General features: G+C 51.2%; 1 protein-coding gene across 1 annotated transcript in view; it reads left to right on the top strand.

Annotated features, from left to right (window-relative positions):
* Positions 1 to 16,402, top strand: part of LOC137359987 (protein EFR3 homolog B-like) — a 257,272-nt gene extending 240,870 nt beyond the window's left edge. The window contains exons 22-23 of the mRNA XM_068025582.1: positions 8,120 to 8,169; positions 16,297 to 16,402. Coding sequence (XP_067881683.1) covers positions 8,120 to 8,169; positions 16,297 to 16,402 — 156 coding nt within the window. The remainder of the gene's footprint in view (positions 1 to 8,119; positions 8,170 to 16,296) is intronic.
* The last annotated feature ends 314 nt before the right edge of the window (positions 16,403 to 16,716 follow it).

The following is a 16,716-nucleotide window of genomic DNA, read 5'->3' as shown; positions in this document are numbered from 1 at the left end:
CACTCCCACTCTCTCCTTTACTGACTGCTCCTCTCTCTGCCGCTCCCACTCTCCCCTTTGACTGCTCCTCTCTCTTTCACCCTCACTGTGCCCTTCACTGAATGCTCCTCTCTGTCGCTCCCACTCTCCCTTTTACTTAATGCTCCTCTCTGTCACTCCCAGTCTCCCCTTTACTGACTGCTCCTCTCTCTGCCACTCCCACTCTCCCCTTTACTGACTGCTCCTCTCCCTGTTGCTCCCACACTCCCCTTCACTGGCCTCTGCTCTCTCTGTCACCCCCACTCTCCCCTTTACTAACTGCTCCTCTCTGTCGCTCCCACTCTCCCCTTTACTGGCTACTCTTCTCTCTGTTGCTCCCACTCTCCCCTTTACTGACTGCTCCTCTCTGTTGCTCCCACTCTCCCCTTTACTGACTGTTCCTCTCTCTGTTGCTCCCACACTCCCCTTCACTGGCCTCTACTCTCTCTGTCGCTCCCCACTCTCCCCTTTACTTAATGCTCCTCTCTGTCACTCCCACTCTCCCCTTTACTGACTGCTCCTCTCTCTCGGTCCCACTCTCCCCTTCACTGACTGCTCCTCTCTCTGTCACCCCCACTCTCCCCTTTACTTACTGCTCCTCTCTGTCACTCCCACTCTCCCCTTTACTGACTGCTCCTCTCTCGGCCGCTCCACTCTCCTCTTCACTGACTGCTCCTCTCTCTGTCACCCCCACTCTCCCCTTTACTGACTGCTCCTCTCTCTGTCAGCCCCACTCTCCCCTTCACTGACTGCTCCTCGGTCTGTCGCTCCCACTCTCCCCTTTACTGACTGCTTCTCTCTCTGTCGCTCCCGCTCTTTCTTCACTGGCTGCTCCTCTCTCTGTTGCTCCCACCCTCCCCTTTACTAACTGCTCCTATCTGTCGCTCCCACTCTCCCCTTTACTTAATGCTCCTCTCTGTCACACCCAGTCTCCCCTTTACTGACTGCTCCTCTCTCTGCCGCTCCCACTCTCCCCTTCACTGACTGCTCCTCTCTCTTTCACCCTCACTTTCCCCTTTACTGACTGCTCCTCTCTCTGTCGCACCCACACTCCCCTTCACTGACCTCTGCTCTCTCTGTCACCCCCACTCTCCCCTTTACTGTCTGCTCCTCTCTGTCACTGCCACTCTCCCCTTTACTGACTGCTCCTCTCTCTGCCACTCCCACTCTCCCCTTCACTGACTGCTCCTCTCTCTTTCACCCTCACTCTCCCCTTTACTGACTGCTCCTCTCTGTCGCTCCCAATCTCCCCTTTACTTAATGCTCCTCTCTGTCACTCCCAGTCTCCCCTTTACTGACTGCTCCTCTCTCTGCCGCTCCCGCTCTCCCCTTCACTGACTGCTCCTCTCCCTTTCACCCTCACTCTCCCCTTTACTGACTGCTCCTCTCTCTGTCGCCCCCACACTCCCCTTTACTGACTGCTGCTCTCTGTCACTCCCACTCTCCCCTTTACTGACTGCTCCTGTCTCTGTCGCTCCCACTCCCCTTCACTGACCTCTGCTCTCTCTGTCACCCCCACTCTCCCCTTTACTAACTGCTCCTCTCTGTCGCTCCCGCTCTCCCTTTTACTGGCTACTCTTCTCTCTGTTGCTCCCACTCTCCCCTTTACTGACTGCTCCTCTCTGTCGCTCCCACTCTCCCCTTTACTTAATGCTCCTCTCTGTCACTCCCACTCTCTCCTTTACTGACTGCTCCTCTCTCTGCCGCTCCCACTCTCCCCTTCACTGACTGCTCCTCTCTCTTTCACCCTCACTCTGCCCTTCACTGACTGCTCCTCTCTCTGTCGCTCCCACACTCCCCTTCACTGACCTCTGCTCTCTCTGTCACCCCCACTCTCCCCTTTACTGACTGCTTCCCTCTCTGTCGCTCCCACTCTCCCCTTTACTGGCTGCTCCTCTCTCTCTTGCTCCCCCTCTCCCCTTTACTGACTGCTCCTCTCTGTCGCTCCACTCTCCCCTTTACTGTCTGCTCCTCTCTCTCTTGCTCCCACTCTCCCCTTTACTGGCTACTCTCTGTTGCTCCCACTCTCCCCTTTATTGACTGCTCCTCTCTGTCATTCCTACTCGCCCCTTTACTGACTGCTGCTCTCCCTGTCGTTCCCACTCTCCCCTTCACTGACTGCTCCTCTCTCTGTCGTTCCCACTCTCCCCTTCACTGACTGCTCCTCTCCCTGTTGTTCCCACTCTCCCCTTCACTGACTGCTCCTCTCTCTGTCGTTCCCACTCGCCCCTTCACTGGCTGCCCCTCTGTCTGTCACTCCCACTCTCCCCTTTATTGACTGCTCCTCTCTGTCATTCCCACTCGCCCCTTTACTGACTGCTCCTCTCCCTGTCATTCCCACTCTCCCCTTCACTGACTGCTCCTCTCTCTGTCGTTCCCACTCTCCCCTTCACTGACTGCTCCTCTCCCTGTCGTTCCCACTCTCCCCTTCACTGACTGCTCCTCTCTCTGTCGTTCCCACTCTCCCCTTCACTGACTGCTCCTCGGTCTGTCGCTCCCACTCTCCCCTTTACTGACTGCTTCTCTCTCTGTCGCTCCCGCTCTATTCTTCACTGGCTGCTCCTCTCTCATTTGCTCCCACTCTCCCCTTTACTAACTGCTCCTCTCTGTCGCTCCCACTCTCCCCTTTACTGGCTACTCTTCTCTCTGTTGCTCCCACTCTCCCCTTTACTGACTGCTCCTCTCTCTGCCGCTCCCACTCTCCCCTTCACTGACTGCTCCTCTCTCTTTCATCCTCACTCTCCCCTTTACTGACTGCTCCTCTCTCTGTCGCTCCCACACTCCCCTTCACTGACCTCTGCTCTCTCTGTCACCCCCACTCTCCCCTTTACTGACTGCTTCCCTCTCTGTCGCTCCCACTCCCCTTTACTGGCTGCTCCTCTCTCTCTTGCTCCCCCTCTCCCCTTTACTGACTGCTCCTCTCTGTCGCTCCCACTCTCCCCTTTACTGTCTACTCCTCTCTCTCTTGCTCCCACTCTCCCCTTTACTGGCTACTCTCTGTCGCTCCCACTCTCCCCTTTATTGACTGCTCCTCTCTGTCATTCCCACTCGCCCTTTTACTGACTGCTGCTCTCCCTGTCGTTCCCACTCTCCCCTTCACTGACTGCTCCTCTCTCTGTCGTTCCCACTCTCCCCTTCACTGACTGCTCCTCTCTCTGTCGTTCCCACTCTCCCCTTCACTGACTGCTCCTCTCCCTGTTGTTCCCACTCGCCCCTTTACTGACTGCTCCTCTCCCTGTCATTCCCACTCCCCCATTCACTGACTGCTCCTCTCTCTGTCGTTCCCACTCTCCCCTTCACTGACTGCTCGTCTCCCTGTCGTTCCCACTCTCCCCTTCACTGACTGCTCCTCTCTTTGTCGTTCCCACTCTCCCCTTCATTGACTGCCCCTCTCCCTGTCGTTCCCTCTCTCCCCTTCACTGACTGCTCCTCGGTCTGTCGCTCCCACTCTCCCCTTTACTGACTGCTTCTCTCTCTGTCGCTCCCGCTCTATTCTTCACTGGCTGCTCCTCTCTGTTGCTCCCACTCTCCCCTTTACTAACTGCTCCTCTCTGTCGCTCCCACTCTCCCGTTTACTGGCTACTCTTCTCTCTGTTGCTCGCACTCTCCCCTTTACTGACTGCTCCTCTCTCTGTCGCTCCCACTCTCCCTTTTACTTAATGCTCCTCTCTGTCACTCCCAGTCTCCCCTTTACTGACTGCTCCTCTCTCTGCCGCTCCCACTCTCCCCTTTACTGACTGCTCTTCTCTCTGTTGCTCCCACACTCCCCTTCACTGGCCTCTGCTCTCTCTGTCACCCCCACTCTCCCCTTTACTAACTGCTCCTCTCTGTCGCTCCCACTCTCCCCTTTACTGGCTACTCTTCTCTCTGTTGCTCCCACTCTCCCCTTTACTGACTGCTCCTCTCTCTGTCGCTCCACTCTCCCCTTTATTGACTGCTCCTCTCTGTCATTCCCACTCGCCCCTTTACTGACTGCTCCTCTCCCTGTCGTTCCCACTCTCCCCTTCACTGACTGCTCCTCTCTCTGTCGTTCCCACTCTCCCCTTCACTGACTGCTCCTCTCCCTGTTGTTCCCACTCTCCCCTTCACTGACTGCTCCTCTCTCTGTCGTTCCCACTCGCCCCTTCACTGGCTGCCCCTCTGTCTGTCACTCCCACTCTCCCCTTTATTGACTGCTCCTCTCTGTCATTCCCACTCGCCCCTTTACTGACTGCTCCTCTCCCTGTCATTCCCACTCTCCCCTTCACTGACTGCTCCTCTCTCTGTCGTTCCCACTCTCCCCTTCACTGACTGCTCCTCTCCCTGTCGTTCCCACTCTCCCCTTCACTGACTGCTCCTCTCTCTGTCGTTCCCACTCTCCCCTTTACTGACTGCTTCTCTCTCTGTCGCTCCCGCTCTATTCTTCACTGGCTGCTCCTCTCTGTTGCTCCCACTCTCCCCTTTACTAACTGCTCCTCTCTGTCGCTCCCACTCTCCCGTTTACTGGCTACTCTTCTCTCTGTTGCTCGCACTCTCCCCTTTACTGACTGCTCCTCTCTGTCGCTCCCACTCTCCCTTTTACTTAATGCTCCTCTCTGTCACTCCCAGTCTCCCCTTTACTGACTGCTCCTCTCTCTGCCGCTCCCACTCTCCCCTTTACTGACTGCTCTTCTCTCTGTTGCTCCCACACTCCCCTTCACTGGCCTCTGCTCTCTCTGTCACCCCCACTCTCCCCTTTACTAACTGCTCCTCTCTGTCGCTCCCACTCTCCCCTTTACTGGCTACTCTTCTCTCTGTTGCTCCCACTCTCCCCTTTACTGACTGCTCCTCTCTGTCGCTCCCACTCTCCCCTTTACTGACTGTTCCTCGCTCCCACACTCCCCTTCACTGGCCTCTGCTCTCTCTGTCACCCCCACTCTCCCCTTTACTAACTGCTGCTCTCTGTCACTCCCACTCTCCCCTTTACTGACTGCTCCTCTCTCTGTTGCTCCCACACTCCCCTTCACTGGCCTCTGCTCTCTCTGTCACCCCCACTCTCCCATTTACTAACTGCTCCTCTCTGTCGCTCCCACTCTCCCCTTTACTGGCTACTCTTCTCTCTGTTGCTCCCACTCTCCCCTTTACTGACTGCTCCTCTCTGTCGCTCCCACTCTCCCCTTTACTTAATGCTCCTCTCTGTCACTCCCACTCTCCCCTTTACTGACTGCTCCTCTCTCTGCCGCTCCCACTCTCCCCTTCACTGACTGCTCCTCTCTCTTTCACCCTCACTCTCCCCTTTACTGACTGCTCCTTTCTCTGTCGCTCCCACACTCCCCTTCACTGACCTCTGCTCTCTCTGTCACCCCCATCTCCCCTTTACTGACTGCTTCCCTCTCTGTCGCTCCCACTCTCCCCTTTACTGGCTGCTCCTCTCTCTCTTGCTCCCCCTCTCCCCTTTACTGACTGCTCCTCTCTGTCGCTCCCACTCTCCCCTTTACCGTCTACTCCTCTCTCTCTTGCTCCCACTCTCCCCTTTACTGGCTACTCTCTGTTGCTCCCACTCTCCCCTTTATTGACTGCTCCTCTGTCATTCCCACTCGCCCCTTTACTGACTGCTCCTCTCTCTGTCGTTCCCACTCTCCCCTTCACTGACTGCTCCTCTCCCTGTTGTTCCCACTCGCCCCTTTACTGACTGCTCCTCTCTGTCGCTCCCACTCTCCCCTTTACTGACTGTTCCTCGCTCCCACACTCCCCTTCACTGGCCTCTGCTCTCTCTGTCACCCCCACTCTCCCCTTTACTAACTGCTGCTCTCTGTCACTCCCACTCTCCCCTTTACTGACTGCTCCTCTCTCTGTTGCTCCCACACTCCCCTTCACTGGCCTCTGCTCTCTCTGTCACCCCCACTCTCCCATTTACTAACTGCTCCTCTCTGTCGCTCCCACTCTCCCCTTTACTGGCTACTCTTCTCTCTGTTGCTCCCACTCTCCCCTTTACTGACTGCTCCTCTCTGTCGCTCCCACTCTCCCCTTTACTTAATGCTCCTCTCTGTCACTCCCACTCTCCCCTTTACTGACTGCTCCTCTCTCTGCCGCTCCCACTCTCCCCTTCACTGACTGCTCCTCTCTCTTTCACCCTCACTCTCCCCTTTACTGACTGCTCCTTTCTCTGTCGCTCCCACACTCCCCTTCACTGACCTCTGCTCTCTCTGTCACCCCCATCTCCCCTTTACTGACTGCTTCCCTCTCTGTCGCTCCCACTCTCCCCTTTACTGGCTGCTCCTCTCTCTCTTGCTCCCCCTCTCCCCTTTACTGACTGCTCCTCTCTGTCGCTCCCACTCTCCCCTTTACCGTCTACTCCTCTCTCTCTTGCTCCCACTCTCCCCTTTACTGGCTACTCTCTGTTGCTCCCACTCTCCCCTTTATTGACTGCTCCTCTGTCATTCCCACTCGCCCCTTTACTGACTGCTCCTCTCCCTGTCGTTCCCACTCTCCCCTTCACTGACTGCTCCTCTCTCTGTCGTTCCCACTCTCCCCTTCACTGACTGCTCCTCTCCCTGTTGTTCCCACTCTCCCCTTCACTGACTGCTCCTCTCTCTGTCGTTCCCACTCTCCCCTTCACTGGCTGCCCCTCTCTCTGTCACTCCCACTCTCCCCTTTACTGACTGCTTCTCTCTCTGTCGCTCCCACTCTCCCCTTTACTGACGACTCCTCTGTCTGTCGCTCCCACTCTCCCCTTTATTGACTGCTCCTCTCTGTCGTTCCCACTCGCCCCTTTACTGACTGCTCCTCTCCCTGTCATTACCACTCTCCCCTTCACTGACTGCTCTTCTCTCTGTCGTTCCCACTCTCCCCTTCACTGACTGCTCCTCCCCCTGTCGTTCCCACTCTCCCCTTCACTGAGTGCTCCTCTCTCTGTCGTTCCCACTCTCCCCTTCACTGACTGCTCCTCTCCCTGTCGTTCCCACTCTCCCCTTCACTGACTGCTCCTCTCTCTGTTGTTCCCACTCTCCCTTTCACTGACTGTTCCTCTCCCTGTCGTTCCCACTCTCCCCTTCACTTACTGCTCCTCTCCCTGTCATTCCCACTCTCCCCTTCACTGACTGCTCCGCTCTCTGTCGTTCCCACTCTCCCCTTCACTGACTGCTCCTCTCTCTGACATTCCCACTCTCCCCTTCACTGACCCTCTGTCTGTCACTCCCTCACTCCCCTTCACTGACCCTCTCTCTGTCACTCCCACTCTCCCCTTCACTGACTGCTCCTCTCTCTGTCGTTCCCACTCTCCCCTTCACTGACTGCTCCTCTCCCTATCGTTCCTACTCTCCCCTTCACTGGCTGCTCCTCTCTCTCTCACTCCCACTCTCCCCTTTACTGACTGCTCCTCTCTCTGTCGTTCCCACTCTCCCTTTCACTGACTGCTCCTCTCTCTGTCGCTCCCACCCGCTTTTTTACTGGCTGCTATTCTCTCACACTACCACTCACCTGGCTGCTCTCCATTCCCTAGTTTCTGTTTCTTACCTCCCCGCAACTCCTCCTTCAAGCACCAGCCCCCTACTCCCCACCACCCATTTTAGAGCCATCTGTGACACCCCATATGGAAACCTGCGATTCTCGAGCCTCCAGGTTCCTGCCTCTCTAGCCCCCTGCAGGCTTCACGCTACACAGGTGCAGCTTCCTGCAGCGGTGCTCAGGAACATCACTGAGCCTGAGGCTTTAACAGTAGCTGGTGACATCGCAGGGACATTGCTGAACTTCCAATCTGCCAGAAGCACAGCTTGGGAGAGGTATCCCTGATTGCTGGAAATTCCTTCAGGGAGGATTGGAAATCCTAATTTCTATCCTGATTCCTATTATACTCTCCATTCCCCTCTCAATTCTCATCCTCCCCATCCCCATCTTACCATCCCATTTTGCATTTGAGAGGCCACAAGGTTAACTGCTGGGTTATAGTTAAGATGCTGTAGCATTTTGCCAATCTGGTCCATTGCCATTTTCTATAAAGTGAACAAAGTGCACTGATCGTCCATATATTGGGAATGATGGGGTCGGGTTTTGTTCTGAAGATAAGATGGTTGAGGTTCAGATATTTTCACCTGTTCTGAGGTCTTATATATTTACTTTGTGATTCTCATTCCTCTCATTTCAGGCGACCATTCTGCAGAGTAAACTGAATCAAATATTTGAGATAACCATAAGGTAGGTCATGTGGGACCTTCTGTTCTTCACTCACCTTGCACTATGAAATGTTTGAAAAGCTCCGATGAAATCTCAGAAAACTGCGGAGAATTGTGGATCAACTCATCATCAGTTTTGTTGAGCCCAGTGGAAATAGACAATCAAACTTTGGAGCTGTACAATGGAGGGATTAGCAGTTTGAGTAGCGGGGGGGAGGGGGTGAGAGGGAAGGTGGGGAGAGGTAGGGGGAGAAGTGGGGAGAGGGAGAGGGGAGAAGGTGGGAGAGGGAGGGGGAGAAGGGGGGAAAGGAAGGGGGGAGAGGGAGGGTGAGGAGGGGGAGAGAGGGGAAGAGAGAGTAGGGGAAGAGGAGGAGGGGAGGAGAAGAGGGAGGAGGGGAGGAGAGGAGGGGGCGGGGAGAGGGAGGAGGGAGATTGAGGAGGGGGATTGAGGAGGGGATGGAGGGAGACAGAGAGAGGGAGGAGAGAGAGCAGGTGTCGGTAGCATAATAATAATATAAAAGCAAAATGCTGCGGATGCTGGAAATCTGAAATAAAAACAAGAAATGCTGGAACCACTCAGCAAGTCTGGCAGCATCTGTGGAAAGAGAAGCAGAGTTAACGTTTCGGGTCAGTGACCCTTCTTCAGAGCTAGCAAATATTAGAAATGTCAAAGGTTTTAGGCAAGTGAGGTGGGGGTGGGGCAAAAGATAACAAAGGAGAAGGTGTAGATTGGACAAGGCCACATAGCTGACCAAAAGGTCATGGAGCAAAGGCAAACAATACGTTAATGGTGTGTTGAAAGACAAAGCATTAGTACAGATAGGGTGTTCATGGACTGAAGGTTGAACAGCAGCAAGTACAAACATGAAAAAAAAACAGTGGGTAAGCAAACTGAACAAACTAAGATGAAATTAAATAAACATGAAAAAAAAGTTGTAAAAAAGAAAAAATAACTAAAAATAAAAGTAAAATGAGGGGCTGTCATGCTCTGAAATGATTGAACTCAATGTTCAGTCCGGCAGGCTGTAGTGTGCCTAATCAGTAAATGAGAAGCTATTCCTCGAGCTTGCGTTGATATTCACTGGAACATTGCAGCAATCCCAGGACAGAGATGTGAGCATGAGAGCAGGGGGCAGTGTTGAAATGGCAAGCAACCGGAAGCTCAGGATCCTGCTTGCGGACTGAGCGGAGGTATTTCGCAAAGCGGTCACCCAGTCTGCGTTTGGTCTCCCCAATGTAGAGGATACCACGTTGTGCACAGCGAATACAGTATACTACATTGAAAGAAGTACAAGTAAATTGCTGCTTCACCTGAAAGGAGTGTTTGGGGCCTGGGATAGTGAGGAGAGAGGAGGTAAATGGGCAGGTATTACACCTTCTGCGATTGCAGGGGAAGGTGCCATGGGACGGGGACGAGGTGGTGGGGGTAATGGAGGAGTGGACCAGGGTGTCACGGAGGGAATGATCCCTTTGGAATGCTGACGGGAAGGGAGGGGAAGATGCATTTGATGTCAGTAGCATGTCTGTACACAGACACCAGTGCCCGTGGCAAAAACTGTTGAGGTCCATTGTTTCCGAGAGGCCCGCCAATCCTCTGACTGACAGGGACTGGCCATGGTTGGGCTTTGATTGATGGCTCTCCGAGTAAAGGGTCCGTCAGGCAGAGGTGGGACCTGTGTGGTCGCCTGTCTCTGATTGCTCAGTGTCTCTGACTGACAGCCGGCTGCCTGGGCGGGCTGGGTGCTCATTGGTGGCTCGCGGCACAGGCGCACTGGGATCGGCCGTCTTTGCACAGTTCATGGAGTGAGCAGGAATGGTGGAGGGGTGGGGGCGAGCAGGAGGTGGGCCAGCACACAGCCAGAGGCATGGCGCAGAGGGATCCCACTGAGAGTCAGGCAGCCCTTTAAACAAGCACCAGCCCAGGGAGCAGGGGTTGGGGGAAGTGGGGAATGGACACAGAGTGGGCTGGACAGTGGGGTGGAAGAGGAGCTGGACACAGGTCAGGGAAGAGGGGATGGGCATGGAAAGGGGAGAGGAAGATGGACACACAGAGAGGGGAGAGGGAGATGGACACATAGAGAGGGGAGAGGGAGATGGACACATAGAGGGGAGAAGGAAATGGACCTAAAAAAGGAAGGAGAGAGAGCCTAATCATTCCTGACAGATGGACAACTATCCAAATTCTCTGCATTGCTACATCAAGTGTGTGGGTAGACATTGACTGATGTGCAAGTAAAAACATTGCCAGGTTGCCTGTACACTTTATATGCAGATTAATTTCCCTCATGTCCTTGGCTGAGTCAATAATTTTGTCAGATGTCCATGGTACAACATGTTGGTGTCTGTCCCTGAGAGAGAGCGAGGTAGGGAGAGAGAAACACAGACAGTGAGAGGGGGAGAGAGAGACACACACATAGACACAGAGTGGGGGGGGAGGTGTGGAGAGAGGGACGAGGGAGAGAGAGAGACAGGTACAGAGAGGGAAAAAGAGAGACACACAGAAAAAGAGAATCAGACACAGAGAAGGGGGAGAGAGAGACAGAGACACAAAGGAGGGAGAGAAGCAGAGAGAGAGAGAGAGAGAGATGCACAAGAGGGGGAGAGGGAGTCAGAGAGAGGGAGACAGACAGAGAGGTGGGAGAGAGACCACACACTCCGAAAGAGAGGGCGAGAGAGAGATCAAGATCACTCCTGACAGATGGACATCCATCTGGAATGCTCCACATTGCTACATGAAGTGTGCGGGCAAACATTAACTACTTATGTAAGAAAAAACAATGCCAAATATCTCACTAAATCAGTGTTCAACATAGTGATGAGCAAGTAAGTTAATAAATTAGTCTTCTCATTTAAAGCTTGTTTGCAAAAATGCACATTTTTTGTTGTTTTGATTTCCTTTCTTCTTTGGCCTCCTTGTCTCAAGAGACAATGGGTAAGCGCCTAGAGGTGGTCAGTGGATTGTGGAGCCGCGCCTGGAGTGACTATAAAGGCCAATTCTAGAGTGACAGACTCTTCCACAGGCGCTGCAGATAAAATTGGCTGTCGGGGCTGTTACACAGTTGGGTCTCTCCTTGCACTTCTGTCTTTTTTCCTGCCAACTGCTAAGTCTCTTCGACTTGCCACTCTTTAGCCCCGCCTTTATGATTAATAGTAAACTTTGATTAATAGTAAAATAAATTTTTAACGCCTTTCTGAAATTTGCTCACCGGCCCACTATGTAGGACAAAAATTGTAATGTGGCCCCCACGCAAAAAGGTTGGACACCCCGGTATAGAGTTGCATGCTGGCCAGACCTGGTAAGGACGGCAGGTTTCCTTCCCTAAACAACATGAGCGAACCTGTTGGATTTTTACGCCAATTTGATGGCTTCATGCTCACTTTTACTGAGACCAGCTTTTTATTTCCAGATTCTTGAAACTGAATTCAAATTCTCAAACTATCATAGTGGGATCTGAACTTAATTCTCTGGATTAGTAATCTAGTGTCATAACCAGCACACTAGTGTGAGAAAGCAAGTTACTGGAACTTTCTAAACCAGTTGTAAGGGAGGGAAAAAGGAAGTGAGAGAAGTAAGGAAAGCTTCAAGATGACACCAGAGGTCAAGAATAAGGAACAAGAATTGAACAGTTTGCAGGCTCAACCTTTTGCAAAAAATAACTTAATTAATTATTAGCAGATGTCAGAGGAGAATAGATAAGCACAACGAGAAACATGCCTCACAGCAGCGTGCAAAGAACAGTGAGACAAGGTGGGACAAGTCCCATCGGGAATAAATTCAATGGAATATAATGGAAAATCAGGAATGAATAGTCTTCACTGATGAAGATGGTGGACTTGGATATTGGCACTCTTAGCTCTGTTGTTAGGAGGTTGTATAGTACTTGAGCACATAATCTAGGCTGATAACCCAGTGCCATGGGTAAAGAATGCTGCAGTGTCAAAAGTGCTGAATTTTGAATGAGATGTTAAACTGCTTTAAGTGGGCCCAAGTTTTCATGCCTCTATTCAAAGATGAGCAGGGAGTTCTCGCTGTTCTAGCCAATATTTATACCATCAGACCAATTAACTGGTCATTTATCTCATTTGCTGCTAGTTGGATGTTGCTGTTTGAATATTGGCTGCTGCAATTACCAACATAAAAGAGGCTCTGCTTGCAAAGTAACAGGCTGCAATATCAATTATGCTATATAAATGTGTTCTCCCTTCCCTTTCCCTTCCTTTCCTTTCCCCTTCCTTTCCCTCCCTTTCATCCCTTTCCCTTCCTTTCCCTTCCCTTTCCTTCCCTTTCCCTCCTTTTTATTCCCTCCTTTCCCTCCCTTTCCCTCCTTTCCCTCTCTCTGCTTCCTTTCCTTCTTTTCTCCCTCAATCCCCACCTACCCACTCTTTCAAGAAAAACTTGTGTTTATGTAGTGCCTTGAATGTAAAATGTCTGAGGTGCTTCACAGGAGTGTTTTGAGCAAAATTTGACACAGAGCCACATAGAGATTTTAGGGCAGGTGAAGAGGTAGGCTTTAAGGATCCTCTTAAAAAGGGAAAGAAGGAAAGGTTGAGGGAGAGTGGAATTTCAGAGCTTTGGGCCTCAGTAGTTGAAGGCATGGCCGCCAATGGTGGATGCCAAAAGGCCAGAATTGGAGGAATGCAGATATTTGAAGGATTGTAGGGCTGGAGGAGGTTACAGAGATAGGGAGGAGCGAGGCAGTAGAGGGATTTTAAAAAGAAGGGTGAGAATTTTAAAATCAAGGCATTACCTAACCCAGAGCCAGTGTAGGTCAGCGAGCACAGGGGTGATGGTTGCATGGGACTTGATGCAAGTCAGGACACGGTTCGCAGAGTTTTAGATGACCTCAAATTTACAAAAGGTAGAATGTGGGAGACTGGCCAGGAGTGCATTGGAATAGTCAAGTCCAGAGGTATCAATGGAATGGATGAGGGCTTCAGGAGCAGATAAGCTGAAACAGGAATGGAGTTAGGGATGTTATAGAGGTGCTGCTTTAACATCTCACACTGAAGAGTGCCTGCAGAGTCTCATTGACAGGTTTGCGGCTGCCTGCAATGAATTTGGCCTAACCATCAGCCTCAAGAAAACAAACATCATGGGGCAGGATGTCAGAAATGCTCCATCCATCAATATTGGCGACCACGCTCTGGAAGTGGTTCAAGAGTTCACCGACCTAGGCTCAACTATCACCAGTAACCTGTCTCTAGATGCAGAAATCAACAAGCGCATGGGTAATGCTTCCACTGCTATGTCCAGACTGGCCAAGAGAGTGTGGGAAAATGGCGCACTGACACGGAACACAAAAGTCCGAGTGTATCAGGCCTGTGTCCTCAGTACCTTGCTCTATGGCAGCGAGGCCTGGACAACGTATGTCAGCCAAGAGCGACGTCTCAATTCATTCCATCTTCGCTGCCTCCGGAGAATACTTGGCATCAGGTGGCAGGACCGTATCTCCAACACAGAAGTCCTCGAGGCGGCCAACATCCCCAGCTTGTACACACTACTGAGTCAGCGGCGCTTGAGATGGCTTGGCCATGTGAGCCACATGGAAGATGGCAGGATCCCCAAAGACACATTGTACAGCGAGCTCGCCACTGGTATCAGACCCACCGGCCGTCCATGTCTCCGCTTTAAAGACGTCTGCAAACGTGACATGAAATCCTGTGACATTGATCACAAGTCGTGGGAGTCAGTTGCCAGCGTTCGCCAGAGCTGGCGGGCAGCCATAAAGACAGGGCTAAAGTGTGGCGAGTCGAAGAGACTTAGTAGTTGGCAGGAAAAAAGACAGAGGCGCAAGGGGAGAGCCAACTGTGCAACAGCCCCGACAAACAAATTTCTCTGCAGCACCTGTGGAAGAGCCTGTCACTCTAGAATTGGCCTTTATAGCCACTCCAGGCGCTGCTTCACAAACCACTGACCACCTCCAGGCGCTTATCCATTGTCTCTCGAGATAAGGAGGCCCAAAAGAAAGAGAGGTGAAAATAGGCGGTGTTAGTGATGGCGCAGAGATGTGATCGGAAATGCATCTCAGGGTCAACTATGATACCAAGGTTGCAAACAATCTGGTTCGGCCTCAGACAATTGCCAGGGAGAGGGATGGAGTCAATGGCTAGGGTACAGAGTTTGGCGGGGACTGAAAACAATGGCTTTGGTTTTCCCTGGAGGAAATTTCTGCTTATCCAGTACTGAATGTCAGACAAGCAGTCTGATAATTTAGAGACAGAGGAGGGGGCAAGAGAGATGGTGGTGAGATAGAGTTGGGTGTCGTAAGCTTACAAGTAGAAGCTGATCCTGTGTTTTCAGATGATGTTGCCAAGGGGCAGCATGTAGATGAAAAATAGAAAGGGGCTAAGGATAGATCAGGGGGGACACTAGAAATAGTGCTAGTGGGACCAGGAAGAGAGGCCATTGACTCTTTGGCTATAATAAAAGCAAAATACTGCAAATGCTGGAAATTTGAAATAAAAACAATAAGTGCTGGAAATACTCAGCAGGTCTGGCAGCATCTGTGGAGAGAGAAGCAGAGTTAACGTTTCAGGTCAGTGACCCTTCATAAAAATGGAACTAGGCAAGTACAGTCCCACCCAGCAGGATGATGGTGGAGAGGTGTTGCAGGAGGATGGTATGTCAACCATGTCAAAGACTACAGACAGATCGAAAAGGACAGGGAGGGATGGTTTACCAAAACATCATGTAGAACAGTCATAGTTATCTAGAATGTCATTTGTGACCTTGATAAGATCCAAATAACATATCCCTTCCTCAACCCCACAAATCCATCTTCCCCCCATATCCCTCACCTCCACCGACCCACTTCCCCCCGTATCCCTCAGTCCCTTTTCACCCCATAAACATGTCTAATCGTCCCTGACCCTACTCAGACTGAACACTTCAAGCTTCCTTCCTGGAAACCTTCCATAACCCTGAATAGAGAATTGGTTAGCAGAAAGTGGACACATAAATGGGGCATTTTCAAGTTGGCAGGCAGTGAATAGTGGGGTGTCACAAGGATCAGTGCTGGGGCCTCAGCTATTTACAATCTATATCAATGCCTTAGATGAAGAGACAGAGAGTAATGCATCTAAGATCGCTGATGATACAAGGTTTCTTGGAAAGGTGAGCTGTGGGGAGGACGTAGAGAGGCTGCAGGGAGATATAAACAGGTTAAGTGAGCAGGCAATAAGATGGCAAACGGAGTATAACGTAGGGAAGCGTGAAGTTGTTCACTTTGGTCATAAAAATAGAAAAAGCAGAATATTTTTTAAAAGGTCTGAAACTGGTAAGTGTTGATGTTCAGAGAGACTTGGGGGTACTCATACAAGGAACACACGAAGTTAACATGCAGGTGCAGCAGGCTATTAGGAAGGCAAATCAGGAATAAAGAAGTCTTAGTAAAATTGTGCAGGGCTTTGGTGAGACTGCACCTGGAATACTGTGTGCAGTTTTGGTCTCCACATTTAAAAAAGGATATCCTTTCTCTGGAGGCGGTGAAGCGAAGATTTACTAAATTAGTCCCTGGGATGAGGAGGTTGCCCTATGATGAGAGGCTGAGTAAATTTGGCCTACATGCTGTGCAGTTTAGAAGAATGAGAGGTGATCTAATTGAGACATACAAGATTCTGAAAGGGCTTGATAGGGTAGACACTGAGAGATTGTTTCTGCTGGTCGGGGAATCTAGGACACAGGGACACAGTCTCAGGATAAGGGGACGATCATTTAGGACTGAGATGAGGAGAAATTACTTCACTCAAAGGGTTGTGAATCTTTGGAATTCTCTACCCCAGAGGGTTGTGGATGTTCCATCATCGAAGAAATTTAAGGCTGGGATAGATTTTTGGTTTCGCAGGTAATTAAGGGATATGAGGAGCTGGCAGGGAAGTGAAATTGAAGCCCAAGATCAGCCATGATCATATTGAATGGCGGAGCAGCCTCGATGGGCCATATGGTCTACTGCTCCTATTTCTTGTGTTCTTGTGTTCCCTTTGTATGTAACCTGTAGATTTGCCTTTATCTCTCTATGTGGTACAGCTGTATACCTGATAATGTAAGAACTGTTACTGGTTTGCAATGTGATCTTTATAACTTCAGAGAATGGCTGTGAGTCCACTCACTCAATTTGACTTTTCTAAAAGTTTCTCTTTTTGTTTCTAGACCACCTCCCAGCCCATCAGGCACGATCACAGCTAGTTATGGCCAGACACAGTCCCGTTCAGTGCCAGTTTATGAGATGAAATTCCCAGATCTTTGTGTGTACTAGCAGGAGCACAAGACGGTCCAAAACAACGCATCATTGAATTGCAGAGATACTGGATTCTCATCAAGTCTCATTTGCTCATTGTGGGATTGACCCAGCAGCAGAACCTGTATTAGTGCGCCATGTCAACCATTCCCTGCAGAATGTTAGCAATCGCACAAGCTGTTGTTTCCAGTGGTATGAACATATCAAACATCATCCTTATAGCTTAGTAGTGCTTTGTTATTAAGACATGATGTTTCAGTGTACTGCATATGCTTACCTGAGATCATGGACAGGCTTTACTGCAGCTCGGGGTTTCCTGTGGGAGTATAGGA

This window comes from Heterodontus francisci, unplaced genomic scaffold (assembly GCF_036365525.1).
Source record: "Heterodontus francisci isolate sHetFra1 unplaced genomic scaffold, sHetFra1.hap1 HAP1_SCAFFOLD_410, whole genome shotgun sequence".
NCBI classification, from domain to species: domain Eukaryota; kingdom Metazoa; phylum Chordata; class Chondrichthyes; order Heterodontiformes; family Heterodontidae; genus Heterodontus; species Heterodontus francisci.
This window is presented reverse-complemented; position numbering and strand designations above follow the sequence as displayed.